The sequence below is a fragment of the Ovis canadensis genome, chromosome 7 (genome assembly GCF_042477335.2).
Source record: "Ovis canadensis isolate MfBH-ARS-UI-01 breed Bighorn chromosome 7, ARS-UI_OviCan_v2, whole genome shotgun sequence".
In the NCBI taxonomy this organism is placed as follows: domain Eukaryota; kingdom Metazoa; phylum Chordata; class Mammalia; order Artiodactyla; family Bovidae; genus Ovis; species Ovis canadensis.
Window position 1 is genome coordinate 56,688,767 of NC_091251.1, and position 20,883 is coordinate 56,709,649.

Genomic DNA, 20,883 nt, shown 5'->3' on the forward strand with positions numbered 1-20,883 from the left:
AGGAACCGAAAAGCCTCTTGATGAAAGTAAAAGAGGAGAGTGAAAAAGTTGGCTTAAAGCTCAACATACAGAAAACGAAGGTCATGGCATCCGGTCCCATCACTTCATGGGAAACAGATGGGGAAACAGTGGAAACAGTGTCAGACTTGATTTTTTGGGGCTCCAAAATCACTGCAGATGGTGATTGCAGCCATGAAATTAAAAGACGCTTACTCCTTGGAAGAAAAGTTATGATCAACCTAGAGAGCATATTCAAAAGCAGAGACATTACTTTGCCGACTAAGGTCCGTCTAGTGAAGGGGGTGGTTTTTCCTGTGGTCATGTATGGATGTGAGAGTTGGACTGTGAAGAAGGCTGAGTGCCGAAGAATTGATGCTTTTGAACTGTGGTAATGGAGAAGACTCTTGAGAGTCCCTTGGACTGCAGGGAGATCCAACCAGTCCATTCTGAAGGAGATCAGCCCTGGGATTTCTTTGGAAGGAATGATGCTAAAGCTGAAACTCTAGTACTTTGGCCACCTCATGCAAAGAGTTGCCTCATTGGAAAAGACTCTGATGCTGGGAGGGATTGGAGACAGGAGGAGAAGGGGATGACCGAGAATGAGATGGCTGGATGGCATCACTGACTCGATGGACGTGAGTCTGAGTGAACTCTGGGAGTTGGTGATGGACAGGGAGGCCTGGCGTGCTGCGATTCGTGGAGTCACAAAGAGTCAGACACGACTGAGCGACTGAACTGAACTGATATTTTGAGAGTAGAGTTGACTAATTGAATTTGGAGTATAAGTATAAGAGAGGGAGCAATCAATGATGGCTTCCAAATTTTTTTAGCCAGAGGACATGGAAGGATAGGGTTGCCATTTATTGAAATGAGAAATTCCACAAGAGGAATAGGTTTGGGTGGGTGTGGGGGAAATGTTGGATTGGGAATTCAGTTTTGAATTTGTTTAATTTGAATGCCTATTAGTGTCTATATATGGAGAGGTCAAGTGGACAATTACATTTATAAGTTTGGAATTTAGAGGAGAGGCCAGGAGATATAAATCTGGGATCCATCTTCATGTAGAACCCACTATTATACTGATAGTGGGACCATAATCCAAAGAGAAAAAGGTACATAAATCACTGATTTTTAAAATAAAACTTTTATTTTGTAATAATTTTAGATTTACATTAAATTTGCAGAGATAGTGCAGAGTTGTCGTATGCCCTTCACCCTTGTATGCCCTTCCCTAATATTGCCATCTTAAATAACCATGGTACCTTTATTGAAGTTAAAATACTAACATTGGTACATAACTGTTAACTAAAGTCTAGACTTTGTGCGTCATCAGTTTGAGATTACTAATTGTAATATGTGATGAAAGTTAAACATTTTCTGAAGTATCTTCATAGGTTTTTGATTGCTTTTTCTTCTCTCTTTATAGAACTAATGGCTGAAGAGTAAATCAATATGGCAAGTATGGTTCCACCAGTGAAACTGAAATGGCTTGAACACCTCAACAGCTCCTGGATTACAGAGGACAGTGAATCTATTGCTACAAGAGAGGGGGTTGCTGTTTTATATTCTAAACTGGTCAGCAATAAGGAAGTAGTACCTTTGCCTCAACAAGTTTTGTGCCTCAAAGGACCACAGCTGCCAGACTTTGAACGTGAGTCTCTTTCAAGCGATGAACAGGACCACTATCTGGATGCTCTTCTTAGCAGTCAGCTAGCACTTGCAAAGATGGTATGTTCAGATTCCCCATTTGCTGGGGCACTTCGAAAACGATTGCTTGTACTCCAGCGTGTCTTCTATGCACTTTCTAATAAATACCACGACAAAGGCAAAGTGAAACAGCAGCAGCATTCTCCGGAGAGCAGCTCTGGTTCAGCAGATGTCCATTCTGTTAGTGAACGTCCTCGGTCAAGCACTGATGCACTTATAGAAATGGGTGTTCGAACTGGTCTAAGTTTATTATTTGCACTTCTGAGACAAAGTTGGATGATGCCTGTGTCGGGACCTGGTCTCAGTCTTTGCAATGACGTTATTCATACTGCAATTGAAGTTGTGAGCTCTTTGCCACCATTATCTTTAGCAAATGAAAGCAAGATTCCACCTATGGGCTTGGATTGCTTATCACAAGTAACAACCTTTCTTAAAGGAGTAACTATTCCCAATTCTGGAGCAGACACTTTAGGTCGTAGATTGGCTTCTGAGTTGCTGCTTGGTTTAGCAGCTCAGCGAGGTTCTTTGCGGTATCTCCTTGAATGGATAGAAATGGCATTGGGGGCTTCAGCAGTTGTAAATTCCATGGAGAAAAGCAAACTACTGTCAAGCCAAGAAGGAATGATCAGCTTTGACTGCTTTATGACTATATTAATGCAGATGAGGCGTTCTTTGGTATGTATAATAAATCTCAGCTTTAAAATTCTTACCTAACAATTTTGGAAAAGGTCAGCTCAGCTTTTAGTGAATTGTTGGTAACAGTGAACGATTTGAGAATTCTACTGGTGATGTTAGGTTAGTTAAATATTTTACATACTTGGAGTGAAGAAGCTTTTATATGTGTTGATGTCAATATGTAATTTAAGGACAGACTAGTTGGTATTATGTTAAGATTTCTGAATCAGAAGTCAGGATTGTAGTTTAAGTTTTATGGCTTCTTGTATGAACTTGAGAAATTCATCTAACTTCGCTGTGTTTCAGCAAACTCAAATGTAAAATGAGGGGCCTTGGCTGGTGAGTATGGAGATCTTTTGACAAAGAAATTGCTAATTTCAAGCTTCTCAATTTTTATTAAATATTTACTCTATGCTAAATATTATTCTAGGCCCTAGGGATACAGCAGAGAAAAATGTAGTTTCTTGGATCTCACAGCCTAGTGGAGGAATCAGACAATGCATATAAATTTCAGGTAGTGTGAAGTTCTAAGAATTAAAATAAGGGAGGGAAAGGGAATGCAAAATGATGGACTCAAGCAGAGATTGGGGAGGGGATAGGTGTGGTATTTTAGTTAATGTGGTCAAGAAAGTCTCTGAATTGTGACATTTGAGCAGAGACCTGAATGGAGGGGAGTGATGAACTGAATGTCCTAGATCTGTAATGAATATCTTGTTCATGAATTTAATTACTTGATTATCATAAAAGAACTAACTTTGGATTCCATATTAAAGAATAAACAGTAAAATGCAGTGCAATATGATCAATTTCAAGAATTTCTGAAATTGAAACTTAGTGCTTTTTGAAAACAGAATAAAAGTTTGAAATAAGAATACAAATTTGGAATATAAAGATTAAAACATTCATAAATTGACTTAATTTCAGTTGGGTGATATTGATCAGCCTTTTTGGTGTCCTTTATCACCAGATATCATATATCATTTAACAAATTTATTTAGTTTATTAAAAATGCGTGTAAGTTTCATGTCTTACCCCCTGCCAAAAGTGAAGAGCTCTTGGATTGACAGGAATGTTTCATAAAAAACAGTTATGTTGAATTTACTTTTAAACTAGGGCATTTAAATTTTCACCTGGCTTATGTTTTGTGCTTGTGAACTGAATAGTAAATATTGGGTCATTTTTTTTACAAATAATTTTATTGTAAGTACTTGGAGACTCTAGATTATATCTATGAAAATTTGAATTTCTTAATGTTAAATAAAATGTAGACAGGAAAGCATGTGGTGCTTTGCTCCAAATCTGGAATGTTGGAAAGGCCCTATGATTTTTTATCTAAAGTAGAGACCTAAAGCCAGAGATGTGGTTATCTGAGTAAGAAAGATTTGAGGTAACAGCAGTGAAAGGCACTTAGGCCTCTTGTGGTTTCTTATTGAATATTTAAACACGTACTTGCATATCTGTGTTTCTCATTTTATTTCGCAATTCTTAATACTTTCTGGTAACGTTCTGTAAATTTACACCATTTTCAAATATGTGATGCCATTTGATGACCTAAAATAATGTATCTGTTCTTGGTCACATGTTAATATTTCTGTGAGGAGTTACTTAATTCTTCATTTTACAGTCCCATTTATTTTCCATTGCCTTTGTCATAAAGAAAAGATGTTAATTATTACACAATCAACTTATGTGATTGTGTAATTACCCCTAGTGTATTTCCTTTTTAACCAAAATGCTAAATACCCTGAGTTAGAGGCCTTTTCCCCGCCTTACCCTCTAAACCTTATCCTGCAGTATTGCTCCTTAGTGGGAAGAGAATGCCCAAAGAAAGTTAATTACTTTTCTCTGTATCTGTTTAGCTTCGTTGTCTTTTAGCACGGTGGAAATGTTTGTATGCATATTTGGTTTGAGTTTAAATTGGCTCTATAAGCTTAAGAAATCTTCATACTAAATATACGTACTACCTATGTAATGAGCTTTAATATTCATTTAATTAACGTATAGTATACTATTCCATTCATTTTTTTGGATTTTTACTTACTGCTTCCCAGTACCTGGCATAAGGGAAGAAGAGCTCTAACCCTCGTTGAGTGCCTGCTACCTACCAGGTGCTTTTTATAAGCAGTGTCTCATTCAATTATCTTGTTAATCTGCAAAGAAGATATTATTTACTGTTATCTTAAGGCTGAAGAAACTGTGGCCGTTATCCAAAGTTACACACCTATTTGTCAAAAGAACTGAAAGTATAGCATGTACTCCTAATTAAGCACGGATGGGCCAGGCACTGTGTTAACCAGTTCTTACAACCCCTAGTCTGTTGGCAAAGCCCATGTTTTTCTCTGACTACTTACTATAGGGAGCTTTTACACTATTTATGTGAAATAGACTGACTTTTTCCCCCATGAAGGCCTACCTTAAAGTAGATATAAAATACAATAAACTTATTTTATTGCTGGATTTCCAGTTTTCTCTCCACTTGACTTCTTTCATTTCTGGACAGAATGTTGTATACACCTACTTTCTTTTCTTCCCCTCCTAGGCTATACCCTTATGTTATAACTTTCTGTTGGGGCTGCTGCTGCTGCTAAGTCGCTTCAGTCTGTTGGGGCTAGGATACCCCAGATAGCTTTCATCAGAATTCTGGGTATATTCTGGGGAAGAATCTTGTATGTTTGTATGATTTATTTTGGCCCTCCAGGAGTCACCACAGGCCTATGTCAGATTGAATTTAATTAAATTTCAGATAGATTTTAGGGAAAAGAGATGGTTATTAACTTGAACTTTGTATATATTATTCTTTCTTGCACAGTGAGTGATAGGATCTGATGCTCTTGGTCTCCAGAATTCATATTTCTTACACTTCACAGTGTTATCAGTTGTTGTTAGTTGAGAACTCATAAAGTATCTAGAACCTCTCCTGGTATACTGGACCTCATCCTGACCTGATTCTCACTGTCTTAAGATTCTCTCCTCATGAGCAGCTGGGATGAAACTTACCCCCAAGCTATTAATAGAAGTTAGAGGGAGAGAAACATAACCATCAATTGAATACCTGGTATGCTTAGTCACTCAGTTGTGTCCAACTCTTTGCGACCTTTTGGATTGTAGCCCACCAGTTTCTTCTGTCCATGGGATTTTTCAGGCAAGAATACTGGAATGGATTCTCATTTCCTTTTCCGGGGTACCTTCCTTACCCAGAGATCAAACCAGCATCTCTTGTGTCTTTTGCTTTGCAGGCAAATTCTTTACTTGCTGAGCCATCGGGAAACTGGTATAAGGCCTTAAAAAAAAAGAGTTCATCCTTAAATTGTATTTACATGTGTGATTCTTACTTAATCTCCACTACCCACACATGCAGTAATTCAGAGATTTGAGTGCAAGTGTGCAAGATAATCATTAACTTATATTTAAATAAAGAGTAGGGAAATAATGTCACTGTATATCCCCACATCCTAAAAAAATAAACTAAAAATATAAACAGCAATAAAGGCATCTTTGGCCTTTGATACCACTAGGTATTTACTGTGTGCCAGATACTGCTAGGCTCTGGGTTAAAAAGATGAATAAGCTTTGTAGCATCCATGCCTTTATCTAGCTTACAGTTTAAGGAAAGAGAGATGCATAGACATTTCATGTTAATGGTATTGGACTGTAGTAGAGGTCTGCATAGGGACAGGTCATGGGACATAGGAGGAAGGCTAGAGGGGAAGGGGCTGAAAATGAAGGGTGCCTAAGTTTAGCTGAAAAGTTAAGAGTTTGCTTGCAAACATGAGGTTTGTGAGTGAGGGAGCTGAAAAAGTCTTCAGGTGAGAGGTTTAGTGTTCACAGAGTGATGAAGGTGTGGGAGAGCAGGCTTCTGGATGTTCATGGTGGAATGGGATGAGCTAAGGCTGACAGGCTAGGTGGGGCCATGTATCCCATGCTGTGGGGTTTTGAGCTTAATTCTGTAGGCAGTGGGGAGTCACTGAAACAGTTGGAAGAAGAATAAAACCAGATAGCAAGAACATAAGGAAATGTACTCCATCAAGTCTTAATGTTCTTGTCTGATTATCTTATTAATAAAAAGACAGGTGGGGAAAAAATGAAAAGGTATTATGATGGTAGGTAAATAAGAGAAAGGTAATTCAATAAAGACCTGTAAAACCACATATTTTTGTTATTTTAATTTTCCCTGTATCTTTAGACCTTTGAACTTCCTGTTAGTAGTGTATGAATTGTTACACACTTAACATGCTTTATTTCCCAAAATGAAAAATGCCTAGATGTAGCCCTCTTTTTCTCTTATGTAGTATATTTACAAAACACATTAAGAATTCTATACAAAATGGGTTTTAGAGATGTCTTTAATCCTAATTGACTGGGGAGGGATTAGTCTCATGCTTAATACTGATTTTGAGGGGAGAACAGAAATCAACGACAGTCACTGCAGACAGATTTTGAAGAATTTTTGAAAAGATTGGTTTGGTGCAAAAATATATTAAAGACTTACTGTGTTTTCTCTTCTTTCTCTGTGTACATCATAAAAAATAATGACAATTACTGCTTCCAGTTTTGAGTTCTTTCTATGTATTAAGAACTATGCTATGGATGTTTTATGCATAATTTCAGGTGTTATCACCAACACCCCCTAAATAAAAGAGGCATTATTCCTGTCTAAGGATAAGGAAACTAATCCTTAAGTCACATTGCCCGTAAGTGATGAAGCATGGATTTAAACACAGGTCTGTTACTGAAAACCTTATGCTGTTTTCAGTGTTTTCCTTTATACTGTAAACAGGCATAAGAAAACCGATCATTATAGCTGTGGTACCAGCTCCCAAGAAGGTATAGTAAGCTGCTGTTTCTCATCTGCTTTTGGTGACCTTTAAAGAGTGGAGTCACAGATTACAATTTTGTTTTTCCCAGAGGTTCCACACAGCTAATTATGGAATTTGGAGAGGCTGTTCCTTATAGTATTTTCTGGTATAGCCACACCTTATGTGTCTAGGAACTAGGTAATTTTGAACAGCCGGCTTCTGATATAACTCTGAGACCTGCAAGTGGCTCTCTAAAGCCTTACTATTGGAAGTGTGAGCCTCAGACAGCAGCATTGGTGTCACTGGAAGCTTGTTAGAAATGCGGAATCTAAGGCCCCTACCTATATTTACTGAATTGGAATCTGCATTTTAACAATTTCAGGATAATTCATGTTTACATTAAAATTCCAGAAGTACCACCTTAAGGGATTAGGAGGAAAATTTGATTTGGTAGCAGTAGCTTAGCACCTAATGACCCAGCAGTAAATTAAATAGCCAATATCATTTCTTTCATTACCTAGGAATCATGTTAATTAAAATACCTTGAATTGATAAAATCATATAGTCCTGGAGTTGGATGGGATCTTACAGAGCACGTAGGCCCAAATCCCTTCTACGGTAGAGGATATACTTTTCTATGGTATGTTTGCCAGGTGATCATATAGAATGTATTTTTACAAACAATAGCCTTTGAAATAAAGACATCAATGAAAATTTTACAATTATAGGATTGCTAAATCAGAGAAGGAACTTGATATTTGTGATGTAAAGATTTAAGAATATAGGAATTTGAGGGAACAGTGTAGGTCAAGTTCACTCTGATTTATCAGTTTTCAGTAAAAGAATGATTTCTGGTCATAACCATTGGGTCCTTTTGTGGAGGAATTGCATAGGAGGAACTGGTTTGGGTGAATGGGGGAAATGTTAGATTGGGTGTTTAGTTTTGAATATGTTTATTTGAGATGCCTGTAAGGTGTCTATAAATGGACAGTCAAGTGGACAATTACATTAGGCTGTTAGTCCCAGAGAGGAGCTGTGATTCCTCAGCTATGAACTGACTTGTGGGACTTTTGTTATGCCAAAACTAAGGAGGAACAGACTTAACTGCTCTTCTGGTCAGGATCATCAGTTAAGTTGGTTATATGCTGCTTTATTCTTGGAGCAAGTGAACAAGGCAGCCCCAGGGAAGTCAAGTATTCTTGCCTGGGAAATCCCATGGATAGAGGAGCATGAAGGGCTACAGTGCATGGGGTCGCAAAGAGTCAGACTCGACCGAGCGACTTTCACTTCACTTCGTTTATTAAACATTGGTCACCCAAAGAGTGTGTAATTGACAAAATTCTGCCTCTTTGACTGTTTCTGTGTTAAACCTGTGACCCTTAGAACAGATCACTGTTTAATAAGATAATCAGTGAGGGATTGGTACTTAATTTACTGCTTCACTCAATAGCCACATCTTTTACAATACATAAAAGTTGGTTTCATGATGTAATGTTAGGATTTGATCTTAAAGCACATAATTATATAAACAGTTCTTTAAACGTTTTGTGGACGGTTTAAGTGATTTTAATATATGTCTCTCTCTTTACCAAACTGTATTCCACAATATCTTAATTATAGGGTTCATCTGCTGATCGGAGTCAGTGGAGGGAACCAACCAGAACATCTGATGGCTTGTGCTCACTCTATGAGGCAGCTTTGTGTCTCTTTGAAGAGGTATGTAATAATCATGGCTTTAAATAATCATACATTAAAAGTTGCTTTGTCAAGGAATAAACTGGAAGATTGTGATTGACATATACACACTACTAGATATAAAATAAATAACTTATGAAGACTGACTGTATAGCTCTGGGAACTCTGTAGTGGCCTGTGTGGGAAAAGAGTCCAAAAGGAGTAGATAGATGTATACGTATCACAGATTCACTTTGCTGTACATCTGAAACTAACACAACATTGGAAATCAACTATACTCCAATAAAAATTAAAGAAGAAAAACAAAAAGTTAGTTTGTCTTAAAATGCTTCTGTTTATCCCTTAAAAATAATCCAATTCTGTCTCTGGAAAGGATGCAAAAGAAAGTGGTGTCAATGATTGGTTGCTTCTAGAAAGTGGAGCTGGGGTGTCGTATAAGGGCTGGGAGGGAGACATATTTGTCAATGCATACCCTTTTATTCATTTTGGACTTTGTATAAGGTGCGTTTTTTTAATTTAAAGATTTATTATTAAAACAGATAAGAAACACAAACATGTGCCTAAATGGAATTATTATAAAACAAATAGCCTTTTAATCTGTGCTCAGGAAAGAAAGAAAACTTTACCAGCAACTCTAGAAACCCTTTCATGTCCTGGTCATTATCCCTTTTCTCCTTCTCCAAAGAACCACTATCCTGAGAGTAGTCACTTCCTTGCATTTCTTTATAGTTGTGTGCATCCCTAGACACCATAGTTCAGTCTTGTCTAGCTAAAAAAAAATCATGTGTATATGTTTATCTTTTCCTTCAATGTATTTGTCCAGGGACCTGGACTTTTTAGGTTGTAGAATTTCCTACCATCTGGATTTTGTTAATTGATTACTCATAATACAGTTCCTATGTATTTCTTGTATTTTGACAGGTGAATCTAGAGATTTGATCTGTTCCAGGTTTGATCCCTTTGGCAAGATCATACATGGTGTTGTGATCTTTCGTCTGGTTGTCTGTCTTTTTGTAGTACTAGCAACCCTGAATTCTTAATGATCAGATCTATTAATTCATTGGTGCTTGGTTGCAAAATGGTACTATTCTAATTATATCTTTCATCTTTCAGTTGTTAGTTGGAATGTTTTCATGAAGAGATGATTCCCTTATTGACTGTTTGGTTACCTTGTGACAGTTCAAATAGGAAAAGCAGAATAAATGTTTGATTCAAAAAAAAATTTTTAACACTAATTTTTATTTACTAGTTTTCAGTTTAATGAACTGGTCTTCTGTCATCCTTCAAGCTTGACTAGTTGATTTCACTTGAAAAATGCTATTACAAACTCAGATTTAAACCTATTCAAGTTTTACTTTACTGAATTATCATCTGTAGTGAAGCTGGTACTATCTTATCTTTGGCCAACAGTCTTTCAGGGTAATAGTCTCTTCCGGGTGGTTCCCAAGTTCTTTTAACATAGACCTAATAATCTTTGAGGAGAAGGCAATGGCACCCCACTCCAGTACTCTTGCCTGGAAAATCCCATGGATGGAGGAGCCTGGTGGGCTGTGGTCCATGGGGTCGCTAAGAGTCGGATATGACTGAGTAACTTCACTTTCACTTTTCACTTTCATGCATTGGAGAAGGAAATGGCAACCCACTCCAGTGTTCTTGCCTGGAGAATCCTGGGGACGGGGGAGCCTGGTGGGCTTCCGTCTATGGGGTCACACAGAGTTGCACACGACTGAAGCGACTTAGCAGTAATCTTTGATAGCTTCCTTGCTAACTGACCCATCAAATTGTTCTGAACTCAAGATGGACTCATCTTAAACACATTTCTTGATCTGGATCTGCAGCTAGCTAGCTATTTCTCCATAAGCCTTGGTTTCTTTTGGTGGAAAATAGTATTTTAGGATCACAATCAGTGTGCTCATCACTACTGTATCAGTGTTATTTTTCTAGGCTCTTACAGTAGAACCAGGAAGCTTGTTTGTGTGTGTGTGTGTGTCTGTGTGTGTACATGTGTGCGAGTATTTAAAGCTAATAGCATACCTCTTTAGTTGACACTTTCAATTTCTGGGCTATAGAATTTTTACTTACCTTTTTCTATATTACAGTTATCTCTCCTTTCTTTCAAAGTAAGAACATCAGTTTTCAAGGTACAGGGATGTAAAATTAGAATATCCTGTAATTATTTATTTTGGTCACATAGTATGGCACATAGAGTAATCCTCAAATAAGACAAATACTACCATCATATGTTTACTAAAAAATGCTTTTTACATATGATTTCCCCATTTCTTGTAGTTGTATTGTACGTACATACTCAGAGCATGCATAACTCTGTGTTATAACTCTCACTTAGTATGAGTTCTATAAATAACTACATCTTTAATGCTCACTGCCAGTTTCTCTTAGTGTCTCTCTATTCTTTTTAGTTGTCTGAAGCTTATTCTCTAGTAGAATCCGCAGTAAAGAATTATGGAAAAGATTCTCTTAGTTCTTACATGTTAATTGCTATGCTTTTTATACTTAAAAGTCACTTTCCAGAAGAGAGAAGATAAAATCTTTGGCTTACATTTTCTTTCCTTCTACTTCTTATCCATTTTTTTCTGTCATAAACCTTTGCTGCTGAGGTCTGAAGATAATCTGATTTTCTTTCATATACTTATGAGTCACATGCTTGTTTTGCTGAGAAGCCCAAAGGATCTCTTCGTAAGAAATCGGTAATTTTGCTAGAATACATCTTGATGTTATCCATTTAGGGTTGATATTCTAGAGATGTGAAGATTTCAATATGTAGTCTGAAATCTTTTTTATTTCAGGGAAGTTTCCATAAATTATTGTTTTTAGTACTATTTTTACTCTTTTTTTATTTGGTTCTCTTCTAGGACTCCTGTTGCTTATTTGTTGGATCTTTGCCTAACTAGTAATTCTCACGTTTTCTTTAATACTTTTTATATGATTTTCATTTCTTATTTCTAAACAACTTGTATCCTTTTAATCTTTTGTTGCTCTTACGATATTATCTTTTCTATTTATTTCCTCTCAGATTCCCTATAGTTTACTCATTTCCAAAATGATGTTTTTTCTTTTATTTCTAATTCTTTTTTGAGTCTGTCACCTTATTCTTGAACAAGTCTATTTCAGATTTGTGCTTTTCTTTCATGTCTTGTTTCATTTTCTCAATCCCTTTAGCTGGCTTTGAAATAGGTTACAGTTTGATATGTCTTGTGGGCAGTTCTCTTCTGGCTTGCTTTTATTTAAAAGTAGTGATGTTATTCTGTCTCTTCCCTCCCCTGCTCCCCCCAATAATAGCTTCATATGGAATTTGACCTTTGTACTTTTCTGTTGCTTATTTTTATGAAAAATTTGTTTTATTTTCCTAAATTTTTAGAACGGGATGAGATTCAAGGTAGCTTTTCTAAATCCAAAGACTCCCCTCCTCTATTATTTTTATGTAATATTATAAAAAAAGAAGTAAGATGGTTTCCAGCATATTTCCCTCCCCACCTTTTATCTTAAGCTTCTCTCTTTTCTCTCTGTTGTTCCCATTCTGCTAAACTTTTATTCCACTCCTAGTGTTTCTGCTTTGCATGAGGGCTGTATTCTGGAAGGGAGTACTGGCTTGTCAGTTTCAAGAGGTCACCGAATTAGATTGCTCTAGCTTCTTGCAGACTTCTCATGGATCCTTTGTACTTACCTGCTTTTTAGAGAGGGCAAAGCTCTTCCCAGTTGCAGCGGCTTAGATTGGCTCCCTGTTCTTTCTGGTGAGTACTGGGTTGGTTGTTTTGGGCCTTTTTCTTCCTCTTCGATCTGTCAGGTATTCTCTGGCTTCCTCCTGTACAGATATATTACTGTGCACATTCTGTGTTTGGTAGTGGTTTGTTTGCACCTGCTCATATTTTGGAGTTATTGGAACTATGTTTGTCTAGTTTTATTGTGAATGTTAAGCATGAGTTTGGAGTTTTGCCTTCTTCTTGTTCTGTGCAGTGATTCCATGTTTGGAAAACTACATTGCTGCTGCTATTGTCATCTTCCTAGAATTCTTCCCACCCTGTAGTTGTTTTTAAAAAACATTTCTAAGTCTTTTGAATAAATTTTTTTTTACTTCCTCCCCCATTCCCTCTACTTCTTCCTCTCTTTCCCGCTTTGCTCTCCTTCTGTCTCTCTTCCCCTCTCCCCTTCCCTTCCCCTTCTCCTTCCCTGTCCCCTCAACTTCTCCTCCTCTTTCTTTTTTGTGGGGGTCGGGGAAGGAGGGCTGTGATTTTTTAAGCCCTATTATAGAATGGTAATCCATCCAGTATATAATGGGCCTCCCCTGTGGCTCAGATGGTGAGGAATCTGCCTGCAATGCAGGAGACCCAGGTTTGATCCCTAGGTCAGGAAGATCCTCTGGAGAAGGTAATGCAACCCATCCCAGTATTCTTGCCTGGAGAATTCCATGGACAGAGAAGCCTGGCTAGTTACAGTCCATGGGATCACAAAGAATTGGATACAGCTGAGTGACTGTCACTTCACTTCACTTCAGTATATATTCCAAGACGCCCAATGGATGCCTGAAATTGTAAATAGTACCAAACCCCATAAATACCATGTTATTTCCTATATATACATATCTATGTTAAAACTTAATTTATAAATTAGGTACAATAAGAGAACATCCAAATTGCTAGCATAGCTCCTCTTGGACTTTGGGGCCATTATTAAGTAAAATAAGGATTACTTGAACACAGGCACCGAAATACTGGCAGTTGAGCAGATTACCAGATGGCTACTAAGTGACTAATGGGTGAATAGTTTATGTAATGTGGCTATGCTGGACAGAGGGATGTTACTCAGAACAGTATGCAATTTAACATTTATGAATTATTTATTTCTGGAATTTTCCATTTAATGTTTTCAGATGACAGTTGACTGCTAATAACTGAAGCCACAAAAAAGTGAAACTGTGGGAAAAGGGAGACTAATAGATCTTGAGATAAATTCTAACTTACTTGAGCCCATAATCCTTATTTTGGCAGCAGAATTTCAGATCTTTTATTAGGGACTAACAGCCTTTATTTATGCACATTTTGTGTGTTCTCAGAACTCTCCTGGTGTTCACTGAAAATTATTTGACACACATATTCTCTTGTTTTTGGGTACTGTTTAAAGGTTCTGACTGAAATTACTCTATACCTTCCCATTTAATGGTCTGGTGATATATTGGCTTTTAAAGATTCCTCTTTTCTTTTGCTTGATTCAGAAAAAAACAAAACCAATAAATAAATAAATAAAAAGCTTTAAAAAGCAGTCAACAAATTGAAAACTACTGTAGTCAGAGATAATATCTTTATTGTATAGGATTCATACAGGTCAATAAAAAATCCACTGAGCTCTAATAAATGAATGGATGCAAATTAGTGGTAAGCAAATAGTTGGGAAAATTTTAGTTCTGGTGATAATAAGGAACTGTGAAGTTAAAAGAATGCAACCTCTTTTTCCCCAGTGAACTTTAAAAAAAAATTTAAAGCATAATAGTTACTGGTGTGAATGCACTGAGACTGGTACTCTTACATAGGCCTATTCATTGGTTAGGGAAACTGATGACAACCCTGGTTCTATGCTTTTGGCAGGGTTTTGAGGAGAGAGGAGGGGGGAGGAGAAGCCTGAATTTTTATAAAGCATTATGAATGGCAATAGACTTTACCATTATATTCAACACAAATGGTAAATAAGCCATGATTTTTTATATAGCTATATCTATATATACATATAGATGTACATATATAGATAATGTATATATACATTGTATATAATATATATACAGTGTATATATAATGTATGTATGGATAATGTAGATAATGTATATACAATTATATATTATATATATAGATAATGTAGATAGATTATATAGATAATATACATATAGATATATACATGTATGTGTATATATATATAATGGCCCAGAGCAATTCAACACTCACATATGTATCTACACATATCTATACATGTATAGATATATATATACATAGATATACATATATACCTATGTGTATATATATATATATATCTATACATATATACATGTATACATATGTGTAGATACGTGTGTGAGTGTTGAATTGCTCTGGGCCATTATTGTTTTTAGGGAAGCCCTCATTTTATTCATAATATCATAACACCAGTTACAAAGGCAATTTGGTATGGTATGTTTCAGGAATCATATGATTGTTGTCATTTTTTGCATATAATAGTCCCATTTCTGAGTTTCTCTACTAAGGAAAGTAATTAAACATGTAGCAGCAGCTATATTCTTAAAAATGGCTTATATAACTAATAAGTAGAAAGAATCTGAATGTCCTTTTGAAGGAAAATGCTTAAGTAAATTGTGATTTTTACATCAGATGAAGTATTGTTGGTTCAATTATGAAGACTAGGTAGACAAAGAAAATTCTGTATGGTCATTTTGTGTCATCATTTGTATATCCACTGTGATAACTGTTAAAAAGCATGTATATACAGAACTCTGGAAGGACATACATTAAAAAAAGGTAACATATATTAAGGTGATAGGATTATTAAAGGTGCAGTTTTTCTACTTGTTTTTCTATAGTACTGTTTTATGCGTTAATAAAATATTTAGGTATAAAAGTTGATTGTGTCTTCTCCTCCCCATTTTTGCCATGTTTGTTAATATCCTTTAGTGATTTTTTTCTGTAGGAGTAGATAATCTAGCCATCTGTGTTTAAGATTGGATGTGTTGTTCTTAGGTTATTTGAGCAGTTGAGATAGTTTTAGAAGAAAGAAAGTCAACAATTTCAGAGAATATTTATAAAAATATCTATACTAAAAATGTCTTAAGTGTTCATTGCATATTTCTTATTTTAATAGGTTTGCAGAATGGCTTCTGATTATTCAAGAACATGTGCTAGCCCTGATAGCATTCAGACTGGTGATACTCCCATTGTTTCAGAAACCTGTGAGGTTTATGTTTGGGGGAGCAATAGCAGCCATCAGTTGGTAGAAGGCACACAGGAGAAAATACTACAACCCAAACTGGCTCCTAGTTTCTCTGATGCTCAGACTGTGAGTTCTCTGCATATTTTACAAATTGGTAGATGACAGAGATTGCTTTAAATAATGTTATGAGTGGGATTTTTTGGTGTTTTGTTTTTATGAGTGAATGTTCTTGCTTGTTTTCTTATCTGTATTGTTTCTATACTATACTGCATCAGTTTTTGCATTTTTATAGAAAAATATTTTAAGTCCCTCATTTTCCTAACAGTATTTCCAAGTTTTAAAAAATCAAATTTGCATCAAGAATTTCAAAAAGAATTATGAATGTCAACAGACTTACCATATATTCAACACAAATAGTAAATAAGACTAGGTAAAAATTAGAATTTTCCTTTTGCCATATTGCATTTCATTTTCTTACTGTGATCATTTTTTTTTACCTTTGTAGCTACCTTTTAGGCAAATTGGAACTTTCTGTATTTTTATTAAAATATATGTTTTTCTCAAATGAATTTAGAATAAATATTACATGGTTCTTCTTACAATGGACCTTAAGGAATTACAGGAAAATTTAGTTCTTTCCCTTCACCAGTTATATTGGAGGAGGCTAAAACATTTACTTTGTTGTTTTGTTGAACCAAAACTGGATAGATAACCTGAAAAGATAAAAATACATTAATTTGAGTTAACAATGAAGTCAATATGAATAGGCCATTAATAATGTTCTTAATTTTTCTGTTTACTTCTTAATCTCTGTGGAGATGCATTTCTACTTTAAAAGATTTCCTTTGAGCTTCTTTGGTAAGATAAACTTTAATATTATACTTTGATTCTCACAGAAGCATTTTATATCTGATTCTGTTTGTTTATAGATTGAAGCTGGACAATACTGCACTTTTGTCATTTCTACAGATGGCTCTGTTAGAGCTTGTGGTAAAGGCAGCTATGGAAGACTAGGCCTTGGCGACTCTAATAATCAGTCTACTTTAAAAAAGTTAACATTTGAGCCTCACAGGTCCATTAAAAAGGTCTCATCTTCTAAAGGATCTGATGGTCATACTTTAGCTTTCACTACGGAAGGAGAAGTCTTCAGCTGGGGAGATGGTGATTATGGGAAACTGGGACATGGAAATAGTTCAACACAGAAATATCCCAAGCTTATTCAGGGCCCTCTGCAGGGAAAGGTATGTGCCTTCTTTTTGGATTTAAAAATAATTAGTTGCACTGGTACTCATGATTGCTATAATAGAAAATACCTTTCAGATTTTGGTGTATTCTGAGGTAGCCCCCCCCCTAACCCTTTGGCTTATCTTTTGTATGTCTGCTTGATGGTTTACAGCACACTTTCACATATAGTTTTAAATTTTAATTCTTCTAACAGCCTTATTAAAGCAGTTATTATTTTCATTTTACAGAAGGAAACTGAGAATCATCTATTTCATAAATATTTATCTAGTACCTTACATGGGATTCCCTGGTGGCTCAGACGGTAAAGCGTCTGCCCACAATGTGGGAGACCTGGGTTTGATCCCTGGGCCGAGAAGACCCCTTGGAGAAGAAGATGGCAATCCATTCCAGTACTCTTGCCTAGAAAATTCAATGGATGGAGGAGCCTGGTGGGCTACAGTCCATGGGGTCGCAAAGAGTCAGACACAACTGAGCAACTTCAGTTTCTTTTCCAAGTGCCAGGCAGTGTTTTAGGCATTTGACATATAATAGTGAACAAAAGGGGCTTCCCTGGTAGCTCAACTGGTAAAGAATCTGCCTGCAATGCAGGAGACCCTGGTACAATTCCTGTGTTAGGAAGATCCTCTGGAGAAGGTGTTCTTGGGCTTCACTGGTGGCTCAGATGGTACAGAATCTGCCTGCAATGTGGGGGATCTGGGTTTGATCCCTGGGTTGGGAAGATCCCCTGGAGGAGGGCATGGCAACCCACTCCGGTGTTCTTGCCTAAAGAAGCCCCGTGGACAGAGGTACTTGGCAGGCTACAGTCCATGGGGTTGCAAAGAGTCAGACATGACTGAGTGACTAAGCACAGCACAGTGAACAAAAGAGTCAAGATTCTTACTCTCGTGGATCTTTAATCTGTGGGCTGGAGATAGTAAATAAGTAAGCAAACATAGAAAGTAATTTCAAATAATGGTAAAGAAAAAATTGAGTAATGTAACAGATACTAACTTTGATGGGGTGTGGTACTAGATAATGAGATCAGAGGGTTCTCTTGTAGTAAATGGCATTTTAACAAAAAACTTAAATGAGGCATTAAAAGTGGTTAAATAAGTTGCCCAAGGTCATACACAAATAATTAGCACCATTAGAAATTGAATCTAGAACTCCTCTTTTTCTCTTTTATCTTTCCTTAAACAAATGAAGTCATTTTCCTAACTTAAAGTTATATGCAATTTTGTAAGTTCCTCCATTTTAAGATTGCATTTTCTCTATGAATATTTTCTTTTATAAAAACCTTTAAAATTTAAATTTTATTTTATACCAGAATTAAAAGTGGGATACTTTCATGGGAGTTTGTCTGACAAGGTTGGCCATCAAATGAATTTTCAGTTGAGTTTAGTTGAGTCACTCAGCCTTGTCCGACTGTTTGCGACCCCATGAACCACAGCACACCAAGCCTCCCTGTCCATCACCAACTCCTGGAGTCCACCCAAACCCGTGTCCATTCAGTCGGTGATGCCATCCAACCATCTCATCCTCTGTCGTCCCCTTTTCCTCCTGCCCTTAATCTTTCCCAGCATCATGGTCTTTTCAAATGAGTCAGCTCTTCGCATGAGGTGGCCAAAGTATTGGAGTTGCAGCTTCAAAATCAGTCCTACCAATGAACACCCAGGACTGATCCTCTTTGGGATGGACTGGTTGGATCTCCTTGCAGCCCGAGGGACTCTCAAGAGTCTGTTCCAACACCACAGTTCAAAAGCATCAATCCTTTGGTGCTCAGCTTTCTTTATAGTCCAGCTCTCAATCCATACATGACCACTGGAAGAACCATAGCCTTGACTAGACGGACCTTCGTTGGCAAAGTAATGTCTCTGCTTTTTAATATGCTGTCTTGATTGGTCATAACTTTTCTTCCAAGGAGTAAGCGTCTTTTAATTTCATGGCTGCAGTCACCATCTGCAGTGATTTTGGAGCCCCCCAAAATAAAGTCTGACACTGTTTCCACTGTTTCCTCATCTATTTCCCATGAAGTGATGGGACCAGATGCCATGATCTTTGTTTTCTGAATGTTGAGCTTTAAGCCAACTTTTTCACTCTCTTTCACTTTCATCAAGAGGCTCTTTAGTTCCTCTTCACTTTCTGCCATAATGGTGGTATCATCTGCATATCTGAGGTTATTGATATTTCTCCCGGCAATCTTGATTCCAGCTTGTGCTTCCTCTAGCCCAGGAACTGTTGCTTCCTGACCTGCATACAGGTTTCTTAAGAGGCAAGTCAGGTGGTCTGGTATTTGCTGGAGCAAATGAATTTTACTTTATTAAAAAATGTTTAAGATATCAGCCTTAAAGCAGTGAGCCTTAGAACATTCCAGTTAACATCAAGGGATCTTTTGATAAAGTGTTGAATATGGGACTCTAAGAAACTTCAGAAAATACTCTTTAAAATTATAGTTTTTAGTTTTCCTAGTACCTTTTTTTCTTAATCTCCATTGTTTTAAATTTTTTGGCCCTGTTTCATGACTTTAAACCCAGTGATTGAACCCAGGCCACCACCATGAAAGTGCTTAGTCCTAACCACTGGACCTCCAGGGAATTCCCTGCTTATATTCTTTTAATGTTCCATTTTACAGTGGAAACATTACCAGTTAAAAATAACTTAGTATGAATATCATGAAGGAAAAAGTCCCCAAAAATGAATTAATAATTTACAGGTAAAAATTTCAGAAATTCTTAGTAGATTATCTAAAATGTATTAGGTGCTCAGTATTTTTAATTGAATCTTAGATTTTCTAAAGTGAGTTCTGACTTTTGCAGATTAAAAAATGTGGTTATTAGTACAGATATTTTTCTGTTTATTTTTCAGAAGTTAGTGAATTTGATCATTGTTAAAAGGTATAAGTGATCCCCCAAATTGTGCTGCCATGTACCCTTATTTCCCTGATTCTGCTTAGCAACTCTGTAGCTATTTGAGGGTAAAGAGATGCTGTTAGGAGTTTAATTGATAAAAACTTATACACTCCTTAGATCTTCTTTCATTGGTAACAGTGTGTTTTTGAGAGTTAGCCCTTTTATGTAATGAATTTTTCTTGATTGACCAGGACTGGATTATATTTAAAATTTTAAATGTTTTATTTAAAATTTTTTCTTTGTGTCATGAGTGTTCAGCCCCATCCAGCTCTTTGAGTAAAGAGTTGATTGGTGATGTAGTAATGTTGCAGGTGATTAGATTGGTGTATTTGGGGCGGGGAGGCAAGGGTTGAGAGGGTGCTGCTAACCTTTATAATCTCTTCGTAAGAATTAAGAAACGTTGTCCTTTCTTGGTAGAAGTCAGAGCTTGTGGCTTGGCCAACAGAGCTTTGGCTGTATTTCAGCACTTTTTTGACCCTTTAGCTAGGCACCCTTGTCTGGAGCAAAAGCTTCTAAACTGTACATGGCACTTCCTGGATGAGTCGTGAATATCAGTATCTCTGAAGTCTCTGCACAGAATATTTTAGCATCTTTGTATTCATCAGATTCCCTTTGTGTGCGATGCAGGTAGTTGTCTGTGTGTCGGCTGGATACAGACATAGTGCTGCTGTCACAGAGGATGGTGAATTATACACATGGGGTGAAGGAGATTTTGGAAGATTAGGTAAGATTTTTTAATAATTGAAGTTATTCTCACAGAAAAATAGAAATGATAATGGTTATTGAGAAGCAATGAGACTAATAGGCCAAAGACTGTTAATTTTTTTAGTTTTAAGCTCAGAGAAAGATAATTTTAGAGAGAGAGTACCTAGATTCTGGTGCTTTTAAGATGTAATTAAATCTAGCAGGTATTTACTATAGGCATTATAGGATTTCAGGGATAAGAAAGA

At 36.6% G+C, this 20,883-nt stretch overlaps 1 protein-coding gene across 8 annotated transcripts in view; it reads left to right on the plus strand.

Moving 5' to 3' along the window:
- HERC1 (HECT and RLD domain containing E3 ubiquitin protein ligase family member 1) overlaps positions 1–20,883 on the plus strand; it is a 210,859-nt gene that overhangs the window by 50,747 nt on the left and 139,229 nt on the right. For all 8 annotated transcript variants that reach the window (XM_069596206.1, XM_069596212.1, XM_069596209.1 and 5 more), the window contains exons 2-6: positions 1,427–2,382; positions 8,799–8,894; positions 15,732–15,926; positions 16,730–17,041; positions 20,561–20,657. In XM_069596206.1, coding sequence (XP_069452307.1) covers positions 1,453–2,382; positions 8,799–8,894; positions 15,732–15,926; positions 16,730–17,041; positions 20,561–20,657 — 1,630 coding nt within the window. In that variant the 5' untranslated portion in view covers positions 1,427–1,452. The remainder of the gene's footprint in view (positions 1–1,426; positions 2,383–8,798; positions 8,895–15,731; positions 15,927–16,729; positions 17,042–20,560; positions 20,658–20,883) is intronic.